At 40.2% G+C, this 23829-nt stretch overlaps 1 protein-coding gene across 1 annotated transcript; it reads left to right on the top strand.

The window, feature by feature from the left end:
* Nucleotides 1-1247: 1247 nt before the first annotated feature.
* Nucleotides 1248-20361, top strand: ino80c (INO80 complex subunit C). Its single transcript, XM_078237116.1, has 5 exons — nucleotides 1248-1393; nucleotides 5323-5433; nucleotides 9881-9992; nucleotides 10308-10375; nucleotides 18523-20361. Exons 1-5 carry the CDS (start codon nucleotides 1268-1270, stop codon nucleotides 18652-18654), a joined length of 549 nt encoding a protein of 182 aa, XP_078093242.1. The 5' UTR covers nucleotides 1248-1267; the 3' UTR covers nucleotides 18655-20361.
* Nucleotides 20362-23829: the final 3468 nt, after the last annotated feature.

The raw sequence follows: 23829 nt of genomic DNA, 5'->3' as shown, positions 1-23829 counted from the left end.
AAATCTGCACTCTTAAGGCAAATAATCTTTCCTAAAATGTTTTGCCCAGCATAGAACACACTGCACCAGCTGTGATTTATAGCTGGAGCATAACTTTTAACCTCTCGTATTCTAGTCCACTAGATATAGAGGTGAGTATTTCATTAGTTTATTTTTATATCCGTATGTTATATTTTAATGATCTATGCACATAGACCCCAAGTCTCTTTCAACATTCACTGCTTCTAGCTTTTTTGCCAGTTATAAATACTACAACTCATCCATTTTAGGTCCAAAGTGGATAACTTCATGCTTGCCTAAATTAAAATCAATTTTCCACAGTTTTGCCTACTTACTTAATCTATTGCTCTTTGTAGTTTTATGCCTCCATCTATCTACAATGCTGTTAGATAATATAAATGATAACGTGAAGCACTAAATAATGCAGAAAGGGCTAAAGCATTGAAAAAGCAATTGTGGAATTCTTGAAATAGAAATTTAAAATAAAGATAGTATTACATGCAGTTTTAGGAACTGCTTCAACTTTAGGAAGGATATGAAGGCATTGGAAAGACTGTAGCAAAGATATATGAGAATAGTTCTAGGGAAGCGGACCTGCATATATATTGGAGAAGACAGGATTGTTTTCTTTATAAATCACAGAAAAGACTATGGGGAGATTTTATAAAGGTATTCAAAATCATGAGTGTACTGGACAGAGTAGAAAGAGAGAAACTGTTCCACTCGTGAAGGAATGAAGAACGAGAATGCACAGATATAAACTGGTTTACAAAAGAGATAATGAAAATAATCTCACATAGCAAGTGCGTAAGGTCTGGAATGTTCTGCCTGGGACTGTAATGGTGGCAGATCCAATCAAGGCATTCAAAGGGAACTTGAAGTTCGTTGAAAAGGAAGTTTGTGCTGAGTTACGCTGGGGAAATGGCACCAGCGAAATTGCTAATTGGGAGAGTAGATGGGCTGAATGGCCTCCTGCGCCAAAATGATTCTGTGAAATAATGCAATATCTTTCTACCAAATCTGTTCTCATACAATTTCAATGATTTAATTATGGACTAAATACAAAAAACATTTAAGCATTTATTTAAAAAAAATAGCTAACGCCCTCTGCTAGGTGACACACACTTGAACTCAATACCTTTAAATATAAACTCCCTCCAGACCAGGTGAAAGGGCCCAATGCGCATGCTTATAGCGCTACGGTTTTGCGTCAGATGTAATCGCGCACCCGTTCCGTTGCCCTGGTTACCCGGAAACGTGGGGGAGAATGGCGGCCTTGGCAGCGCCTGTGATAGTGGCGGCCTCCACTCCCACCAAACACCGCCATAAGAAAAGACCCATCAGCCCGGGGAACAGCGGGGGTGCAGCGGCAAAGAAAAAGAAAATAGGGCAGGTAAATACAGGAAGTGAGTGTAGGCAATATTAACCGCGGAGACTAATGTGTTTAAGGAAGCGCCCAAACAGCAGCATTACTGTATCGTGGCTATGGTTGTACGTCTGCAGAGTATCAAGAAAAGGATACTTTCATAGTCTGAGCAAAGAATGTAAGTTTCAAAAATCCAATAAAAGATTCTGGTATGAAAAGAGTGAAACAAGTTGCTATTAACTCTTTTTTTGCACTTGGAAATATATCATCTGCCATTGTTTCGCTCTGTGAAAGAAATGTTGATTGAGAGGTTTAGACGTCTTTGGCTTGACCATAAATAAAAACAGGGAAACTGAAAATACTCAGCATGCCAGACTACATCTTTGGCGAGGAACAAAGTTGACGTCCCACAGTGTATCCTTCATAAACTTGAGATCATCCAAAACTGCCGTGTCGTAACTTGCACTTATCATCCTCTCAGCTTGTTGACAAACATTAGCTATTGGTTAAATGATGCTTTGATTTTAAAATACCTTATCCTAGTTTTTTAGTTCCTCCCCATCCTTTACGTTGTGATAGTCGTGTTCTGACTGAGGCACTGGATGGTTACTTAGGTTTAATGTGTGCCTGCTCTTTGTTAGAAGGAAATCCACACAGGTGTTTTATCCCTTGTGGCAGATCTATTTGACACTTTAATTACGTGAATCTATGATTTATGCTGGATTTAACCTCAGATCCCAGAGCTGAGCAGAATCATGTGCTAATCTACTATGCCACACAATGTCTGTTGTGCTTTCAGCAATTGGGGGTGATATATTTTCCTCTGATGTTATTACCCCCTTATCTCTGGTGGCATTTTATAAGGTCACATATTTTCCTTATTTCCATTCTAGCTGACTGCCAATATTGAAAGTAAATGAATCATGACATGTTACAATTCCCATAGAAACTGATATCTTCTAAAAAGATATTTGAATTCCAACTGAAAAGATTGCACAATATTTCAAATCTTAAAACTTCTACTGTAATCCACAGATTAGAAATGACATTGTCCAAATATTCATAGGCAACTTATTTGCTAAACTACAAAAAAGATCCCCCCATTTAACTTGTGAAATGTCTGAAGTTACCCCTCCACAGTTATACTCTGTCCCCGTAGTGGCCACTTCATTCTCCAAGAACTAGTCCAAAGCTATTCCCAGCTTCTGATAGCTTGCTTCTCATTTCTTTTTCAAGATGGATAACTTCTAATCCCTGAATTGACTTTCCCAGTGATAGTAATTCTTGGAGATATCTCTGTTTACCCAAAGCTAGGTGAAACCTTCAGCTTCATTTAAATCCTCATGAGTGTGGTTTCTTCAATCCAAATGCGAGCTCCCACTGCGTTTTGTGAGGTGAACAATAATAGAGGCTGGTTGCCTCTATTTCTCTGCTCTCTCTCTCTCACATTGTTGCAAACTGACCAATTTGAGAGGTTCAGGGATTATCTCAAGAAGGACCCTGTAAACCAATATGACAGTGGCTCCGTCCATTGTATCCACGTAGAAATACTAATTGGCTATCCTCGAGGCACCCAGCCACATTATATTTTGGAATAAAATAGGCAGTTTAAAGTATAACCGTTTGGAAATCCTGACATTCTTACCACCTCCCTTAATTTGGAGGCTAACAGCCTATCCACCATCAGAATATTTGCTCTGGTCATTGTTTACAAATGTGAATATATCACACCTTCCCTGGTATGATGACTTGGATCCACCCCCTTTAACCTTCAGTAACCAAACTCAAGGGACACCCCTCCAAGGAATCCCAGGAAGTGGAATTGGTATGCCTTGAGAATCTTGCTGTCCAGAGCCCTTTCCATTGCCATGCATTGTTGGTGGGGATCATCCATACCTTGGGAGGGTGAGACAGGGCACTCAGTGTGTCCTGTAGCTCTTGGTGCTGAAAGAGAAACTATATCCAAGGGAGGGGCAGAAATTGATGTGGCTGAGCCCCTCTGGCCAGGTGCTGTCATCCCCAGACCACCTCAACCTTGAGGAGTCAACCAGAAAGGAACTACAAACTTGGGTCATTGAGGAGGGCCCCCATTCTCTGACTTTTGCACTGAGGGTATTGATGCTGAGGATGGAACTTTTCCCTGTGTCATCCATATGGCCAGTGCCTGAGATGGAGCAAGCATCTGAGCCACTCCCATTTAACCTGCTATTGATTCTGGGGATAAATGGTACCAGAGATAGAGCTGGTTGGTACGGCTGAGCCACCCGCTCCACCCTGTTGAGGGCTGGTCGATTGTTTTGTATCTACCAGGATGACAGTGATAATTTATTGTGCGACATCAAGCATTTGAAGTCTCTTGCACTGAGGCAGTGGGTACCATGTGCACCCTACTGAGTCTCTTCTTTCCAGACATCTGATAGATCTTGGCAATAACTTGGATTGCCGTGACAAGGACTAGCTGGCCCTCGATCAATGGTCGGAGTTGACACTGCTCATCAGGTCCATCCACTCTGCTGTAAAGATTATGTGTGTGAGACCAAGGACTTGAACCAACTCGAGCTGCACTAACCCAAGGCATCTTCAATGCTGAATCACAAGTAACTCCACTCCCTCCCCATGGTAGATTGTGTGTGGTGGTTACAATACACTCTAGCCACGAAGACAACTATAACTAGTCTCTATATCAGAGAGCGAAATGTTGTGGATTTAGCAGCGAGCTCCTTGAATGGAAGTATGTGGTGTACTTCCTATATGAAACCCACACCTTTCCCAGAGACAAGGTTACGTGACACTGGGAGTGGCAAGGAACACAAGATGGCTATCTTGCTGGCCTCTTATTTTCAGCTGGAGGTCTGGAGGGTCAAGGATTTTATACCAGGCTGCTTACTTTATCTCGCCATCCGACTGGCTGATTGTGCATGTATCCGAGGCTAACGCAAAGCAAATGCACTTCTTTGAAGAAGTGCCCACTCATTTTGGTTCTACTGATGTCGGTGAGGGCATCATCCAACTGTATTCTCGTCACGAGGGATGGCTTTAGTACCCAGCAGGGCAGGGCTGCGATGGAGAAGATGAGAGACCTAGCTGGATCCTATGACTTGGTAAATGTTTGGCAAACTCTCTGCCCAACTTCAGTGCTTTCATTTGCAAGAGGTCTGGCAGAAGATGGTCCATAACCGAATGGCTTTTCCATCTCTCAGGCACGTGCACTCTTATGCTCTAGGGGGTGGTCAGTTTGTCAGGTTCTGAGCGGCTTAATGCTCAGCTCTGTCTGGCAGAGTTGACAGGTGCCCTTGACTGGCTCCTAAGGGGCAAGATCTGGGCATTGTGGGATGTCTGGAGAGTAGGAGCGACCTGCATAGGCTTGGATGGAAGTCTACAGCTGGGGAGATGCCACTTCCTTGGTGCAGGATTGTCATTTTCCTGCTGTCCAAAAGAGGTGATCTTCACATGCTTAAAAACTGGTGTCTGGTCACCCTCCACAGCACAAACAACAGGGCCATGTCTGCTTCTGTTGGCACCCTGCTACCCACATGATCCACCCAAACAAGTCCCAGGCCAGACAAAACATGAAATCATTCATTTTATTCTGGACTTGGTTCACCATTCACAGATGTTCGACATGTATACTTTTTAGGACTGTGACAACATTCTAGTTTGTGTATTTTGTTGCCTGGATCTGACTTCTTTATGCTGCCAAAGGATGGATTAAGGTTAACAAGTCTTTAACACCCCTTCGCTTTGGGAGAATAGTATATCAGAGGTGCCCCATGTCTGCCAACATTCCATTTGCATGGAGCCTTTCCTCTGCCTCCTGTGGAGGAGGTTGACAGAACTGTGCAAGCCAGGCGTGGAGGTCAACTTTTCTGCCTAGTTCGATGTGTGCTGTTTTTTTTTTTAACAACTGAACAGGTAAGGTAAAATGTTTTGAACTTGCTGTTTCTATTTTTTTGTAGAATATTGTATTGGATACCATTGGTGAGAATAAAAGTTTGGCGACAGATTCTAGTCCTGGACATGGCGAACCTCCTGTAAAACCTTTGGTATTTAAGGATCCAAATTTTATTGTAAGTACTTTTATCTTTTACCAGAAATGGTAAATTCTATAGTGGACATTTACCCTTTGCTCATTTCCCTTTCCATCATTCAAATCATGTTTTCAATCTTGTAAAAGCTTCATAATTGTCATTAGGATTTTATGCTGAGACTTAGAAAAGTATGCAGAAATGTTACTTTTTTTGACTTTGTAAAGCCTAACATTGTCCCATTACATAAATGCTTCTGATAATTGAATGGATAATTAAGCATTCCTGCAGAGGATTATAATGCTGAAAAGGGCATTAAGAGTGTTAATTTTGCAGCATCTAGTAAACTTGGGTGACACGGTGGCACAGTGCTTAGCACTGCTGCCTTACAACACCAGGGACCTGGGTTCAATTCTGGCCTCGGGTGACTGTGGAGCTTGTGTGTTCTCCATGTGTCTGCACGGGTTTCCTCCGGGTGCTCCAGTTTCCTCTCTCCAAAGATGTGCGGGTTGGGTTGATTGGCCATGTTAAATTGTTCCTTAGTGTCAGGGGGATGAGCAGGGTAAATATGTGGGGATACGGGAATATACAGGGCCTGGGGTGAGATTGTTGTCAGTGCAGGCTTGATGAGCCAAATGGCCTCCTTCTGCACTGTTATGATTCTATGATTCTAGAGGCAAATTATTCCTGTAATTCTGTTAAACCCAAGAATGAATTTTAACATAACTGTCAAGACCAAGTTTTTAATACTCCCTATTAGCTCTAAACATACGTACATACATACAAGTTAAGGCCACTCAGCCTCTGGAGCCTGCTCCACTATTGAACAAGATCATGGCTAATCTGATTGTAACTTCAACCCCATATTCCTGCCTAACCCCTTTCACTTCCTTGTAATCAATAATCTATCTAGCTTTGCAATAAAAATATTCAAAGACTCTGCTTCCATTGCCAATTGAGGAGGAAGAGAGTTCCGAGTTCCAGAGAATCGCATCATCGTTCAAATTTCCTCATCTCTGTCTTAAATGGGCAATCTTTTATTTTTAAACAGTGACCCTCCTAGTTCGAGATTCTCTGATGAGAAGAAACATCTTCTCTACATCCTCCCCGCTAGTGTAAAATCCGTTCAAGGTTAATTGGTAGGTAAATGAAGGAAAAGAGATTGAAAGGAGATAGAAATTTGGTGTTTGCAAATGTTTGTTCTTTTGAAAGAAACAGACTGTGTAAACCTAATGTCCTGTTTGTGGTTGTAACTTCTATGTATTTCATTAGATAAAACTAATTGCATGCATGAAACAAATAAGTTTTCCTGTGCATTAATCAAATTCTCTCTATTCATTGCTTTCAATTCTGAAATATTTGCTTAAAAAAGCAGTAACATAACGCCTGCCATGTGCTTGGTCTATAGGTGCATCATCTCATCCAATCAGGTAGACCAAAACTGCGTTGTACAATGGATAATTGTTATATTTCAAATACATTCTTATGCTTTTACAACATTTTGATAACTTCCTTTGGTAACCACATTAAAACTCCAGTTTAATATCATGAAAACATTTTGACAGGTTGCTACAGGTACTAAACTTGAGCAAAGCAATTGGAGCATGTAGTACTGACCCACAACTTTGCTGTGCAATGTTCTATGACAATGGACTCTATCTTTTGAAAGCTTCACCTAATTACTGTGTGGACGATGCTACTTTATTTTTGTGGATGACTTTGTGTTGCTGCAATGTTAAGTATATTGCCGTCTCTGTGGAATCATGGGTTCCTGCTGCATGTCAGGTGTTTCATTTCATGAATCCAATCTAGTAACTACTTTTGATCTATTGTATAACGTCTTGTCTGTTTTTAGAAGAACCTCAACTGTTAATTACTATAAAATAAACTTGCTTGTGTGCAAGAAAATCTGCTTATAGTGTTTTTTCGTAAATTGAAACAAATTGTGTAGGTGCATAAGGGTGAAAGCCATTTTAATTCAATATTGCTGATCAAATGCTGCCAAAGCTAAGGACATTTTAAAGGCAAAAGGAAGTTCAGATTTAGTGTTCTTATCCCAAATCTAGAATATTCATGCATTCCACACACTGATTTTGGATCTCCTTCTTCCATTAGAATTCATAAGAAGGCTTTGTCTTGTCATATATGCTCTGCCCAAAAGCAGGTCCTTGGCTCATTGTCTGCTGATATTTCATCCGGGGCTGTTTGCTTTGGCAGTTTTTGTCAGTGGTGGTTTGAAGAAGGCACTGTCTGAAATAATTTCATTTGTTTTAGTGAGGGCTAGCCTTGAAGTCGAAGTGCTGGAAAAGGATGCTCGCAGTTGAGCAGTTTTGTATATTGTACAATTGTCATTGTGCCTCAAGAACAAATAGTGTGTGCATGTGACATTTTCTCACGGTGGCGTTTTCCTGATGCTGGGTTGAATGCATTCTTTTGGTCTGGGTGCATCTGATTCTGCTGTATATTCCCTCGTGAATGCTTGATGCTGACACTGATTAAAGTGGAAAAAAAATGTTCTATTTTTCAGTGTAATCCTTCACCTTCCTTGAGACAAAAGATAATTCAAATAAAGTCATAAATAAACGATATAAAATATTTGATTTTAAAATTGCCACTTGACATTGTTGGTGAATACTGGGTTACCACGGTTTGAATAGTAATGCTACTGTGTTGATTGGCATGGCGTATAACTCATCCTATTCTGTAATGTAAAAGGTACATTTACAGTGCTAATCCATTGGGTTCCAGTGAGTCGAGTAAATGATGATCTGTTTACTCTTGAGGTTCCCTTTACAACATCCAGCCAGTTGGACTCCATGTGACATTAAGCAGCAGCTGAGTACACTGGACACAGCCAGGCTATGGTCCCTTACGACATCCCAGTTGCAGCGCTGAAGACTTGTGCCACCGTTCAAATTGCACCAATAGCCATGATATTTTGAGTTTCGCTGTGATATTGACATTGACCCAAGAGAAATCTAATCTGGCCAGTTACCGACTGGCCTGTGAGCCACTTTCCAATCAGCAGTTAAGTGATGGAAGGAGTCATCAATAGTTTTATCAAGAAGCAGCTCCTCACCAATAATCAGCTAATTTCTTGGTTCAGATTTTGCCAGAAGCACTCAGCATCAAATATTATCACAGCCTTGGGGGACATGGACAGACATGAATGTAACAGCAGCTTGCTGGGTTTGCCTCTGGGAAACTGGGATGGGCAATAAGTTTACCTTTGCCAGTGTCACCCATATCTCAAGAACAAATTAAAACAAATGTTGAAATATCTGAGGCTACAAATGCAACATATATTAATTACATGGGTGATGGCTGACAAGGATATATTACAAAATCTCAATGACAGTGGAACCAGTTTGTTTTGTGGTTGATTTTTAGCTATGTTCTGCTTTCCCTCTTGTGCATTTGCTCTGCCACAACAAATGTTCAATTAAAAAAAAGTAACATATTTGATGGATCGCCAGAGTATGGAGTAGGTGCACCCCACTCGAAGGAAATAACATATGAAATTGGAGCTGGAGAAGGCCATTTAACCTCCGGTTTGCTTCACCATTTAACAAGATCATTGCTGATCTTCTACCTCAACTCCACCTTCCCACATTATCCCTTAGTTCTCTCATCATCCCAAAACCTGTCTTGAACATACTCAATAGCTGAGTTTCCATTGCTCTCTGCCATAGAGGATTCTGAAGATTCACGACCTTTTGAGTGAACAAACTTCTCCACATCTCAATCCTAAAGGCTGAACCCCTTCTGAAACCGTAAACCCTGTTTCCTAGATTCCTCTTCTGGTACCCTGCTAGTTACAGCCTGCCAAGCTGAAAATGGCCCATTTATTCCTACTCTCTTTTTCCTGTCCATCAATAATCCTAAATGCATACTAATATAATGTCCCAATCTAATAATTCCCACAATAAACCTCACTGAATGTTTTTTAAAAATCCATTTATATTTACGGAATGAAGTGAAGGAAATAATAAAACTTCCATAAGTAAATTTAGCATTTGAAAAACAATGCTGTTAAACAGATGAACGTGCTTATTCCTATTGCTACTTTTGAGTTATGGTTATGCAATGTTATCTTTGTTCAGGCTGGTATTCTCACCATGACATTTTAACTTATTGGGAGAGTATTGCAGAGTAAATGTTTTCCTTTTGTGCTGTGCCAGAAGAACCATATTAATTTTAAATGGGCAAAAATGTGTCTAGAAGCTCCACGTTTGAAAACTGCAGCAGATTTATTCGTGCATTTAATTGATTCTCTGCATTGTTTGAATATAACAATATTAGTTTTCTTCATTTATATCTAGTGAGGAAGCTGAGCAGATTAAGTGATTTTTGTTGGAACTAAAAATCCAAGTGATATTAGCTTATTGATTGCATAAACAGATGAGAAAAATTGTTATGTAAAGAGTAGTACTGCAGTAAACAATTAACCTAACTTTTTATTGCATGCCTTTGGAATTTTAATTTTCAGCATTCTGGCATCGGAGGCGCAGGTGCTGGGAAGAAGAGCCGTGTTTGGAAAAATCTGAAACAAATTCTTGCTACCGAGAGGATGTTACCATGGAAACTGAATGATCCTAACTGTGAGTTTTAGTGATACTCGCTATCTTTTTACATTTTTAAAATATATTCAAAAATTTACATAAAATCATACCATAGAATTCAACCTCTGTGGCAAAGTAAATTTTCCATTATTCCCTCATACCACTTGGTGGGAAATCTAATGGAGGAATTTGCTTTTCTTCACTACTGCTGTTAATAAATTTGATTTAAACTTGTAAATTCACAGAATACATTCATGTTTTGATTTTTCTGTATGTTGAAAGATTCTCCATTTTTGCCTGGTTAGATGTTCATCACAGCAACAATCAATTCCTTTTTTTTCTTAAAATTTTCAGATTCCAGCATTGATGCTCTTCCTTCCTTTAAACCGGCCAAAAAATACTCTGATATTTCAGGACTTCCTGTAAGTAGAGTACATTTGTTTTCATTGCATTCAGTTGATATTGTGCAAATAAATTCTAGAAAGTTAAACTACAGTTACCTTTTGAATATTGTCCTTGTACTCCACAACTGCTATTTACCATGTTAATCTAGAAACCGGATTCTTTTTTGTTCTGAATTATACCACAGCAATAAGTAGCTATGTATTGCCTTTAAAATAAAAATTCACAAGGTCCTTAAAGATGTAGGAAAAAATGAATTCTGAGCCAAGAAACAGATATTAGGAATGACTGAAAGCTTTATTGAAGGACGATTTTTAAGAAGGTGGGAATATTTAGTGGTAGGAGGGGATGCATGAGGCCAGCAACAAAGGAATGGAGAGTTTGAGAGTTGTAGAACTGCAGGAGGCTACAGAGCTGGGGAGGAACGAGGCCATGGAAGGATTTAAGCATGCTTAAATGAATCCGATTAATCCATGTGTGACTCAACATAAATTGTATTCCACCATATTTCTTTGCAAAACATAATTTACTACCTAGGACTGCAATTTGTAGCAATATGAAGAGATTACAAAAAAAAATCCCACGGAGTGACCTTTGGTGAAGGACTTGTGTGTGAATCCTAATACTATTGGGCAGTGGAAGCATATTATGTTCTTGTTTTATCTTAATCTGGAGACATTTTTATTCTAATTTGTTCGCATCTTCTCCTGAAGCATAGTTCCATCTGTGCTTCTGCTCAACTGGTGTTGGCATTCCTCCTCTGTATCAAGTGAGCATTGTGTACCTGCAGAGTGACTGTGCTATCACAACTAAATTTAATCCTGTCTTCACTGCACATACACAAGCAGGAGAAGTTGGATTGTATAATGAGCCCCTGACTGTCTGCTCACTCACTAGTCCTGGAGAAATAGCAGAGTTATGGTTCACCAGCCGCTACCACACGAGATCATTAGCTAAGGATGGTCAATAAACGCTGACCTAGCCAGTGGTGCCAATATCCCATAAATGAATAAATAAAACATTTATAGGCTTATTTGATTATCCTTCTTGTATATCCCTCCTCAAGCTGTGATTGATTCTTTAACCAATATTCTGATAATTCCCATCCTTTCTTTTGTATGCCTCCTCTATTTCCTGTTTGAAATCCTGTAACCAGGAAATTTGAGCTGCCATTCTTGACCTTTAAGCCTTGTCTCAGTCATGGCCACATCATTCTTGTAAGTTAAGAAATTAGAAAAACATTTTCCACCCCCACCACAAACCAAGTAATTGACTGATGCAGTATTGAGTAGCTATTTTTTAAAAGGAGCTGGATAATTATAGGATAGATTTTGAACAGATCTAGCAACCCAAGAGTGGTCATTCATGAGACATTGTGGGCCATCAGCAACAGCAGATTTGTACTCAGCCACAATCTGTAACCTCATGGCCCGACATATCCCCTTGGTAAATTACCACCAAGCCAGATCAACCCTGGTTCAATGAAGAGTGCAGGAGGGCATGCCAGAAGTAGCATACTTAAAATATGGTGTCAATCTGGTGAAGCTCAGCACAGCACAGCACACTACTTGTATGTCAAACAGCATAAGCAGCAAGTGATGGACAAAGCTAAGCGATCCCACAACCAACGGATCAAATCTAAGCTCTGCAGTCCTGCCATATTCAGTCATGAATGGTGGTGGATAATGAAACAACTCACTGGAGGAGGAGACTCCACAAATATCCCCATCTTCAATGATGGGGGAGCCCAGCACACCAGTGCAAAAGATAAGACTGAAGCATTTACAGCAATCTTCAGCTAGAAGTGCCGAGTGTGTGATCCATTTTGGCCGCCTTTATAAGCTCCCAGTGTTATAGATGCCAGTCTTTAGCCAATTCAATTCACTCAACATGACTCCAAATGGCTCAAGGGACTCGATACTGCAAAGGCTATGAGCTCAGAAAATATTCCAGTAATAGTACTGAAGACGTGCTCCAAAAGATGCCATACCCCTAGCCTAGCAGTTCCATACAGCTAAAACATTGGCATCTACCCAGCAATATGGAAAATTGCCCCCAAGTATGTCCTGTATACAAGAAGCAGGACAAATCCAACCCAGCTAATTACTGCTCCATCAGTCTACTCCTGATGATAGAAGGGGTCATCAATCGCGCTATCAAGTGGCACTAGCCTAGCTATCACCTGTGTTTGTTGGAGGTTAATCATCTCAGCTCCAGGATATCACAGTTCCTCGGAGCAGTGTCCTAGGCCCAACCATCTTCAGCTGCTTTATCAATGACCTTCCTTCCATCATAAGGTCAGAAGTGGGGATGTTCACTGATGATTGCACAGTGTTCAGTACCATTTTCTACTCTTTCGATACTGAAGCAAGCCATGTCCAAATGTACAAGACCTGGACAATATACAGGCTTGAGCTGATAAGTGGCAAGTAATATTTGTGCCATAGAATGGCCAGGCAATGACCATCTCCAGCAAGAGAGAATCTATCCATCACCCCTTGACATTCAATGGCATTACTATTGCTGAATCCCCCACTATCAACATCCTGGGGGTTACCATTGACCAGGAACTGAACTGGACTATCCCCATCTACAAACGTTCACTCCCTCTACTCCTGACACATGGTGGCCTCAGTATGTACCATCTACAAGATGCACAGTAGGAACTTGCCAGGGCTCTTTCGACAATACCTTCCACATCCACAATCCCTAAATCTAGGACAACAGCAACAGACACATTGGAGCATCAGTGCCTAGAGGCTCCCCTCCAAACCACTCACCGTCCTGACTTGGAAGTATATCGCCGTTCCTTTACTGTCACCGGGTTTTAAATCCTGGAACTCCCTCCCTAATGTCATTGGGGGTATATATACACCATATGGTCTGCATGAAAGCTCACCACCACCTTAGAGGGCAATTACGAATGTGCAGTAATTGCTGGCATAGCCAGCGATGCCCACATCCCATGAATGAATTTAAAAAATGGTCTTTCACATTCCCTGAGGAAGTGGGGGTTTGGATGTATGTTCCCTCTTCATCACACTTGGGTGGAATGGAAGATGTATATTGTGGCAGGCTGGCAGTCATCTATTGTTTTAATAGGATTATAGTTACTGATTTTAAAAATCCAGCCAGAAAAATAAATAACGTGTATTTTTTTAATGTGCTATCCTATCAGCTATTAACTGGAAGTTTGATTTTTTTAAGAAAAACTTTATCGGTCTCTATGAAGATCATAACAGTGTACGCAATCAGTCATCATTTGGGAAGGGTATTTATATGCATTTGGTACTGAACCGTAAGAGTTTCCCCATATTGGCCCTGGGGTTTTTCACTCTGGGTTTTCGCCTCTCCCTGGAGATCACATGGTCTGGAATGGGGGGGTGGGGGTAAGTTAATAGGTTGTAATGAACAAAGCATCGTAGCTGTGAGGGACAGCTCGGTGGATAGGATATTGGTATGTAGATAGGCTGGAAAATTGGGCGGGGATCCTGGATTCAGGATTCAATCCTGGACCGGGGAGCGGCGCGGGCTTGGAGGGCCGAAGGGCCTGTTCCTGTGCTGTATTGTTCTTTGTTCTTTGTAACAAGGGTATGGAAAGTGGTGCAAATCAGCACACGAGTGAAAAGTTGATTAGGGATGCAAATAGCTGAAACCTTAGCCTAATCCTATTCTTTTAACTCAGCTGCTTTGCATTTAATCTGTTTTTACGGAAAAATATGAAGTTCACCAGGAGTATGTAATGGTTACTCCAGCTTTGCATTATTGTATTACAAATACAGCCACAGTTGTTGATGGTTACGTGGATATTTCAGGGTTAGGATCTTACCAGCTACAACCACTGAGATGATTTTTCCCATTGCTTTGATTGGACATCAACATTTACCAGAGGGAAATTAATTCAGATTGGGAACATCATTTATGGATCACAATTCAGAGGCTATTCAAAACTATTTCTTACTCTTATTTTGCAATATTACAAGGATTTTTGTTGCATCTCAAGGTAAATCCGAAAGTTAAATCTTCAAAAACTTTAATTGGATTTAATCTAAATTGAGGTTCACTCTGCAAGTTGACACCGATAAACCTTATGTTCCAAAAATAAAAAGAATTGCAGCAAATGCACAAAATACCTCAAACATCAGCCAATCTTCTTTTTCTACCTTGCATCATCTCCTGCCTCCCCTGAACATGCCAAACCTACTCTGTCTATAACAGCCCCTTTCTGTTTCTTTTAAATATTGGAGAATAAAAGTAAGTTAAGTTACAATTAGAATCAAGCTAGTAAACTACCACAGGGAGATCTGCAAACTGAGTTCAAAATCCACAGGCTGAACAATCTCATAACCTATGGATCAGAGTGGAGCTCTAGCTTTACTTCAAATTGAAAATGGTAGAGGACAACCAAGGAAGGGGAAGGAGAAGACTTCATGAACATCCCCATGTTGACTATTGCAGGGCTCAGCATGTGCATGAGACAAGGTAGGATGGCTTTGAAGTGTTTTTAGTCAAGGCTGCCTCGTGAGGCCCCATCATTGTGAGTGCCAATTTCCAGCCAGTTTGGTTCATTCAATGAAACATTAGCAGCTGAATGCATTGGATACTGTAAAGGTATGGGCCCCATCGGCAGCCTTTTTTACAGTTCTAAACTAACCACTCACCTAGCCAAGCTGCTCCAGCACACTGTCTTCTATCTCTCAATTTGAAAGCTTATCTAAGTATGCCCTATCTGCATAACACATGATAAATTTGACCTGACCAATGTGATGGTAGGAAGCGATCAAGTAAAATCTGCTTCACAAATAGCCTGGTCACCAGTACTTAGTTCTGGAAAAGCGAAATCAGAAGCTGAAAAAAAGAAACAAAGTCTGAAGAACATATTTATTCATTTAATTTTTGAAATGAAGAGGATTTGTTTATTTTTTTAAGGTCCAAATTGTTTTGTGAACAGTTAAAACTAAAGGACAGGAAAAAAATCAGCTAGTCTTTATGTTGGAGTTATCAGAAGTCCCAATGCTCCCATCTAACAATGACCATGTCATTTATTTAGAGGGGGGAAAAAAACAACTCTGGGCCAATTTAGGGAAAATACAATTCTGGAAAGTTCCTCACTGATCCCTTAAAGACAATTAAAAAGAAACCCAGGAGATCATAGTAAACATGAGTCACAGCACCCCATTTTGAACTTTTGTATTCTTCCAAAGATCATTGACCCTCTGCAAAAAGAGAAATCTTCCAACATCTAAGTTCTTTGCTTATTTGACCTTTATGCAGGTTCCCCCCCCCCGCCCACCTACCTCCCATTCTGTCTGTTTCAAATTGGTACAACCTTGAGTCATGAATTTTCAGAGACTCATGCACTCTGATCAGAGAGAGCCAACATGGTTTTATGGGTAAATCATGTCATTAATCCAGTTTGTCTTTTTTGAAGGTCACTGATAAGGTAGCTGGGCAATTGCCAATGAGTGCTATCTGTATGGACTTCCAGAAAGCATTCTATAATGTTCCGTACAAAAATGATGGCAAGAATGAAAGCACATCGAATTGGAGTGCCCTTTGACTTGGTTTGGAAATTGGTTGGGAGGTAGGAGACAAGAGTGGAGATAAAGGACAGCTACTTTGGTGGAATGTGACAATGCTGGTCCCCAGGAATCAGTTCGGAGACCTCAGCCTTTTAGCTTATTAATTAATTATTTGAATAAAAAAATAAAGTGTTATATATCTGAATTTATAAATGACACTAAATTAGGAGGTACACTAAATAATGCAGAAAGCAGATTAAATGAGTGGGCATATATGGAATTAAATGTCAGCAAGTGTAATTATCCTATATGAATCCAAATTAGTATTTTCTAAATTTTGAGAAACGTAATTATAGACTAGTAGCAACAACAGCAACATTTGTTTGTGTAGTGTCTTTAACATAGTAAAGTGTCACAAGGTCAAATTCATAACCATGTTATTACCAAACCTTATAAAGAAATTTTAGGGCAGTGGCCAAAAGCTTGGTCATGGAGGTAAGTTTTAAGAAACATCTTAAAGGAGAGGTTTAGGGAGGAAATTCCAGAGTTTAAAACCTTGTCAAGACCATTTAAAAGGTGTTGCCTCAAATTGGTCACTGAGCTAAGAATTTGTGTGTGTGTGTGTGTGTGTATGTAGTCCCCTTTTAATTTGAGTAATTCAATTTGAAAATAATTCAGCAGACAAGCTTTAGTCTTAAACAAGATAAAGGTTCATTTATTACAAAAACTACTGCTGAAAGTTACTTGGGTAAAAGTAATAGTCATTAAAATACAGATACAAGGATTAAAAACAGATAAAAAGATATGTAAAAATGAGATTTCAAATCAGTCTCTGTGAGATATCATTGCAGGCCATTGTTTGAATTCCCTCTTTCCGAAGTGAAGGAATTAAAATTTGAGATTCAGTTTAGCAGCTGCAGTGGTTTCTGCAGTCAACTAGTCAGATGGACTCAGCAGGCCAGACAGGTTCTGGGAAAAAGAGAAGATTTCTTGTTCCTCACTGGGTCTGTGGTTATGACTCTTGAAGATTGCCTGGACTCTTATGGCAGCAGTTAATTTCTTAAATACCTTACTTTTTGGCTCCCGGTGACAGGAAACCCCTCTGATGTTTCTGACAGTTCTTCTTGTGGTTTCGTTCACAAAAAATGGCTTTCAGCTTGTATCGTGGTCCTTTGAAGTCCCTTCCTATCTGCTGTCGGGGAACGGTGCGAGGCTGATTACAATATTCATAGGCTGATTTAAATCTATTTAGCAAACCCAGTCCGCCGGTGGAGGTCTACACCAGTGGGGATCACATGTGGTCCCCAGCAACAGGAACCAGGTGTGATGGCCTTGCTGGTGGGACCGGAGATCATTGAGGCCCCCTGGCAATTTGGGGGCAGGGGTGGGGGGGGCAGTGCCTCTTAGGGCTGGCAATGTCGGGGAGTGGGGGGGGGGGAGGAGGGGGAGGAAGGAGGGGGCATGTCGGGGAGGGGGGGGGGGGGGAGGAAGGAGGGGGTATGTCCGGGGGACCACCACCAGTGTGAATTGCCTGACGGCCTCTGTGTTGCACAGAGTACCATAAATTCATTTCACTAAGCTCGCTCCAAAAACGGGTGGGAAAACCTCCCATTTTCCCGCCTGTTGGCACTTACAATTTTTTGGGAAAATTGCACCTCTTATGTTTCACAAATCTGTTAACAAGATAACTGCATGCGGGTTTTGTAATTCCTTGAGTAGGAACTTGAGTATGAGTAGTGGCCAAGAGGGTATATTTCAGCTTAGAAAGAGGATGAAAAGAGGGATGGAGGAGAAAGTGCCAGGAAGTAACAAGTTCCGCAGTAAAGGGTAAAACGCCACTCAGTGGGATATGATGCAATATATGCAATCTCAGCAAGGAAAGCCGAATCACCAATTGAGAGCCAGCTCCAGGCTGAGACCATGGACAATGTAAACTTCTTTGCAAAAAGCTGTATTTTGTTTGTTCTAAACAGGCTCAATTTATACGGTGAGGTTTTCAGTAGTTTGGTTCCCAATTATAAACACAAATAAGGTGGATGGAGAAAACTCTACAAATTTTTGACATACGGTGTAAATAGAATACTTAACAGGAATTAGGGAGTGGATTTAATATCCTATTTATCCAATACAACTCTCTTGTGGCTTTGCTTAGTTATGAGACTAGTATTCTATCATCCCACTATGGTAAGACTATATTAAAGTATAATTCGTTTAGTTAATCATCTCGATTTGTGGTAATCATATGGCATTGCACTCAGAAAGTTTTAAAAGGAAAAGATCTGATTAAAAGTTGTTTAATTTTATCTTTCAACTGACAAAATTTTACAATGAAACATCGTCTGTTTGGTGCCTTAACTCACATAACTACTTCACATTTTATTATTGGTGTTGTATTTTTGATTTTTATTGTAATTTGGCTGCTGTGATAAAATTTGCAATTTGATGCTCCCAACACACACTTCATACTATGAGTGTAATTTGGGAGTTAAGCTGTGAAAGTCAACATATACCAATTTGTGATCACACAAATTTCCATCTATTAAAATTAATTGCTAGACAGTTGGACTTGCTAATCACACTGCAGTTCCTAAAGTGCATTCTTGTTGGATGACTCACTTATTCAGGAGTGCTACTTTTTCTTACAGGCCAATTATACAGACCCACAAAGCAAGCTACGATATAGCAGCACAGAAGAATTCTCATACATCCGCATGCTTCCTTCAGACATTGTGACTGGTTATTTGGCTTTAAGGAAAGCAACAAGTATAGTACCATGAAGTAGGACACAAAATTATATGTGAAGTGCCTGAAGACAAATTTTCCGTTGTGCAAAGCAGTACTTGGTGACTTATGACATTTGGGAGTTCCTGTTCATCTCAACAGAATTTCCAGCGACTGTTGCTTTGGCAACAACATTTTTAAGCAAATTGTTAATGGGAAATGTAAAAACACTGCAATGTAAAAATAGCTCCGTGTGGAAATTTCAGGGTGTACAGAAAATGTTGCATGCATAGCTAATATATTGTAAAACAGCTCTTTCTTTTGGAAAAAAAATCATCTCAAACCTCCAGCACAAGTTTTTCCTGTGGGGAAAACCGACAGTTGTGTTTTTGATTTGGGTAAAAGTCCCATTGCTGAGTGCTGCCCTCCAGCTCCCAAGTTGGAGTGAAGCCCAGGAATTTGTCTGCCCTTATTACAGACTCTCTGGATTAAAGTTAAATTGTTTCTATAATAAAAATTCAAATGCTTTTGAGATTTCTAAATTGTTTAAAAACTGACATAGTAGAATGGACATCCACATTAAGAGGCCTATTTCTGAAAAGTCTCTTGTTAGCTGTGTTTCTTTCCTTAATCTGGCAACACTCTGGACATCTGCATCTTTAATCTCCACCAGGCAATTACAAAGAACAAAGAACAATACAGCACAGGAACAGGCCCTTCGGCCCTCCAAGCCCGCGCCGCTCCCCGGTCCAGGATTGAATCCTGAATCCAGGATCCCCGCCCAATTTTCCAGCCTATCTACATACCAATATCCTATCCACCGAGCTGTCCCTCACAGCTACGATGCTTTGTTCATTACAACCTATTAACTCACCCCCACCCCCCCATTCCAGACCATGTGATCGCCAGGGAGAGGCGAAAACCCAGAGTGAAAAACCCCAGGGCCAATATGGGGAAAAAAATCTGGGAAATTCCTCTCCGACCCCCTGAGGCGATCGAAACGAGTCCAGGAGATCACAATGGCCCTGATCGGAAAATGCTTCCCAACCCTAGTCATTTCCACTTCCACGAACACCATATGAATTCCCTGCCCCCGAGACAGGTTCCCAACTATCCGCAGTCTCGCTCTGTACTGGCACCAGCAAGATGATCATAGAATGAAGCCTCGAAATGAGAAACAAGGAACAATTAGCCCGCGCCGCTCCCTGGTCCAAACTAGACCACTCTTTTGTATCCCTCCATTCCCACTCCGTTCATACAGCTGTCTAGATAAGTCTTAAACGTTCCCAGTGTGTCCGCCTCCACCAAAGAGCTCTCCATTTCTACTCTATTGGTATTCCTTCAGAGTTGCTGAAATATAACTCTACCCTCAAACTTCTGCCATTCTCTACCTCCATCATCTCCCTTAAGACCACTGTGTGAGAGAGACACTCAAACATGTTATGTTTCCAACTTTCCTTTTTGCTGTCAGAAAGCAAGCACTGGATTAGGAGAACTCCTTAAATCTTAAAAGACTATTCCCATGAGATCCAAATTTCTAATTCCCTTAGCTGAGCGTAAAATTGAAGTTCCAGTTGGCATTTGCTTCCCCATTCCTTGTTGGTTATTAAAAGGTAGTTTGTGGAGTCCATCCAAGCAAAGAAAGAATGGAGAAGAGTTACATTTCCAAAACACCATTCCCTGGTATTAATCAGCTTTTATTAATTAATTCATAGAGTGAACCTGAAATAATATAAATAAATATGTTTGGCAATTCAGCTTTGATTAATGTATTGGTGTAATATTTTATGAAAAGTTAATTATTGCTTTACACCATGTTAGGTGAATTTTTCTTATCTACAATTACTTGGCAAAATGTTGACTAAATTAGACAAGTACGGACATCTTTATCACATCAGCACTTTTTGTAATTTTTGCACCATGAAACTGAGTGATTATTAACATAAATAATGCTCTTGGTTTTTAAGAATAGCATTTTATCAACTACATAGATTTTATTCAGACAACGTTACTTTATTTTTGAACAAACTATCTACTCTAGATGAATTCAAGAATTTTTGAAGCTTAAATAGCTTGACTTAACCTCAAATGATCATTTAGTTGTAGAAGATATGGGAAAATACAGCGGATGTGGGTAAAATGCAGCAAATGTGCTGTATGTTACTAGATTGAGGCATTTGTAATGAGTGGAAGGAAGGCAAATTGGACTTTTAAAAAATTCATCTGTGGAACATGGGCATCGCTGGCTGGCCAGCATTTATTGCCCATCCCTAGTTGCTCTTAAGAAGGTGGTGGTAAGCTGCTTTCTTGAATCGCTGAAGTCCATTTTCTGACCCACAATGATTAGAAATTGGTTTGAAGTGAGAATATAGTAGGAGTTCAAAGAAAAAACAGAAAATGCTGGAAAAACTCAGCAGGTCTGTATGACTCGGAATGTTAACTCTATTTTCTCTCTCCACAGATGCTGCCAGACTTGCTGTGTTTTTCCAGTATTTTCTATTTTTATTTCACATTCCAGCATCCACAGTATTTTGCTTTTAATTTAGGAGTTGAAAGTAATTTGTCTAAAGTGTTTGTATATCATGTTCCACAGGTTCTGGAAGCACTTCTGTCAATTGTGCATCAGTTATTGGGAACAAAGACAGAAATGTTGAATCTGTGGAGAGAAACAGAGTTAATAGCTGGAATTCTCCAACCGTTCACGCCCTGGGATTCTCTGGTCCCACCAGCGTCACAACCCTTGCCGTGGGTTTCCCAGCAGTGTGGGATGGGAATTCCCACTGACAGTGGCAGGACCAGAGAATCCCATGCCAGCGACCTGCACGCTGCCTCCCATGCCAAGAAAAACATTGAGGGGAGGCCATGTTTCAGCTGGATGACTTTGGGGGTTATTGATCTGAAATGTTAACTCTCTTACCTCCACAGATGCTGCCTGACTTGCTCAGGATTTCCAGCATCTGTACTATTTTGCCTAGGATTAGAGGAAGTGATAATTAGGTCAAAATAAGAAATATGATCTCTTTTAATTATGTGTTAGGAGAATGGACTAAAATGTGGAGGAGGAATCCACTGCTTGTGTGAAGTCAGGCATTTTGTTTTTTAAAAAATTACAGCCATCATTAAACTTCTTTGTGCAGAGAATTATAAGGGTGAAAAATTCACTTGGATCCTGACTCCATCGTTAATTTTATGTCAGATTTAGAAGAGATTTATAGGATATGAGAACAGTGTGGGTGAGTGTGATTAGAATTATTTTCTCGGGTAATGTGTAAACATCAATATTGACTGGTTGGTCAGAATGACCTGTTTGTGTTTTGTAAAATCCATGTTTCCAAATTGTTTTTACACTTGCAGGGGGAAAAGTTATATACCTCATAATACGATTCTTAAAAAACAAATTCGCAATCACATATTTTAGCAGAAATGCTCTGAATCCTGATTTCATACTCAATGAACAATAAGAAGTCTCACAACACCAGGTTAAACTCCAACAAGTTAATTTGGAATCACGAGCTTTCGGAGCGCTGCTCCTTCATCAGGTGAGTCATGACACATCAGGATATTCTGCATTGCAATTTATTGACCTATTGATTTACTGGTTTTATAATAATGAACATAAAATGATTAAAAATATCGGCAGTAGCCTGATCCTTTTGGATTAATTTGAAGAAGATGCATTAGATATTGTCTCAAGATATACACACCTGGTTTAATATCTTGAATTTGAAAAGTGTTTATAAGGGGCTTCGCATTGGGGTCCATGGGATAGTACAGAGCCAAAAAACCTGTCTAGCTGATGTGGCTGGTTCCAAAAGTTAATACCCTTCAACCAGCTACTCCTTCATGAATCTATCCAATTCTCCCTTCAATTTTTCTATATTATCCGCCTGCTAGTCTGTTCTATTTGATCACATACTTTATATCTTAAATGGACTGCACTCTTCCTCATGTTCCTGATTCCAGTTTCTGGCAAATTCAAGCTATTGCCTTCAATTTATCAATTCCCTTAAAGATGTTGAATAATATCACTTAAAAAAAATTCCTGGTTTGTCAACTACTACCTTTTCTGTGTTACATCCACAGATTTTAATAGTAATGCTTCAGAAATAATTTAAATTTGAAAGGCTTTCTTACTATGATTAAATTCCCCATGAAAATCACAGGAATATTTGGCTTTTTAGCTGTAAAAACTTTATTAGGAAATGTTGTACGGGATAGACCATATATTGGCATACTCTTTACACATGAAGTATGACCATCTTTCATTTAAAAAGCATCATGAAAGAAAGTTTCTGTATCCACATCTATTAATATAAAGTGAGCTAGGAGACAGTGTAATTTGAAGGACAACCATCTCCTTTCAAAGAGCACATGATTTCCAACCTCTTCTCTGGAAGCAATATTTGACAGCTACCTACAATTATTTTTCTTCCATTCATTGATGTTGAAAAATAAAAAATATTTCTTCAACATTGTGCTGCTTTGTTTTATTGGTCAAAACGATTTTTTTCTAATTTGTAATTATTGCTGTTTTGATGTGTATCCATCCGATCCTGGTTTTGCTATGGTGGTCATGATGTGGAGATGCTGGCGTTGGACTGGGGTAAACACAGTAAGAGTTTTAACAACAGGTTAAAGTCCAACAGGTTTATTTGGTAGCAAATGCCATTAGCTTTCGGAGCACTGCTCCTTCATCAGATGGAGTGGATATCTGCTCTCAAACAGGGCATACAGAGACCCAAAATCAAGTTACAGAATACTGATTAGGATCCCAATCTCTACAGCCAACCAGGTCTTAAAGAACTCACTGGCTGTCCTGTCTGGAGACAATACACATCTCTTTAACCTGTGCTTAATGCTCCCTCCACTCACATTGTCTGTATCTTTAAGACCTGGTTGGTTGTAGAGATTCGCATTCCGAGGGACCGTGTAAGGGAGCTGGAGCTGCGGCTCGATGACCTCAGTTTAGTCAGGGAAAATGAGAAAATAATAGATAGAAGTTATAAGCAGGTAGTCACACCGGGGCCTCAGAAGGAAGACAAGTGGGTCACAGTTAGGAAGGGTAAAAGTCATAAGGGTGATGTACCAGGAAGTACCCCGGTGGCAGTCTCCCATAATAGTAAGGGCTGGGCAACAGATGGGAGAGGGGAAGGGAGTGAGCAGTCAGTGGAGGGATCCTCTGTGGTTGCCCTCCAAAATAGGTATATTGTTTTGGATTCTGTGGAGGGGGA

The sequence above is a fragment of the Mustelus asterias genome, chromosome 2 (genome assembly GCF_964213995.1).
Source record: "Mustelus asterias chromosome 2, sMusAst1.hap1.1, whole genome shotgun sequence".
In the NCBI taxonomy this organism is placed as follows: domain Eukaryota; kingdom Metazoa; phylum Chordata; class Chondrichthyes; order Carcharhiniformes; family Triakidae; genus Mustelus; species Mustelus asterias.
Note: the sequence above shows the minus strand (reverse complement) of the source record. Positions and strands in the feature narration are given on the sequence as shown.

What these genes read in the sequence shown, in the direction of transcription:
- ino80c (XM_078237116.1), top strand. Translation starts at nt 1,268, where the DNA reads ATGGCGGCCTTGGCAGCGCCTGTGATAGTGGCGGCCTCCACTCCCACC. An exon ending in AGAAAAAGAAAATAGGGCAG is followed by an intron (nt 1,394 to 5,322) that starts GTAAATACAGGA and finishes ATTTTTTTGTAG; the next exon opens with AATATTGTATTGGATACCAT. An exon ending in TTAAGGATCCAAATTTTATT is followed by an intron (nt 5,434 to 9,880) that starts GTAAGTACTTTT and finishes TTTAATTTTCAG; the next exon opens with CATTCTGGCATCGGAGGCGC.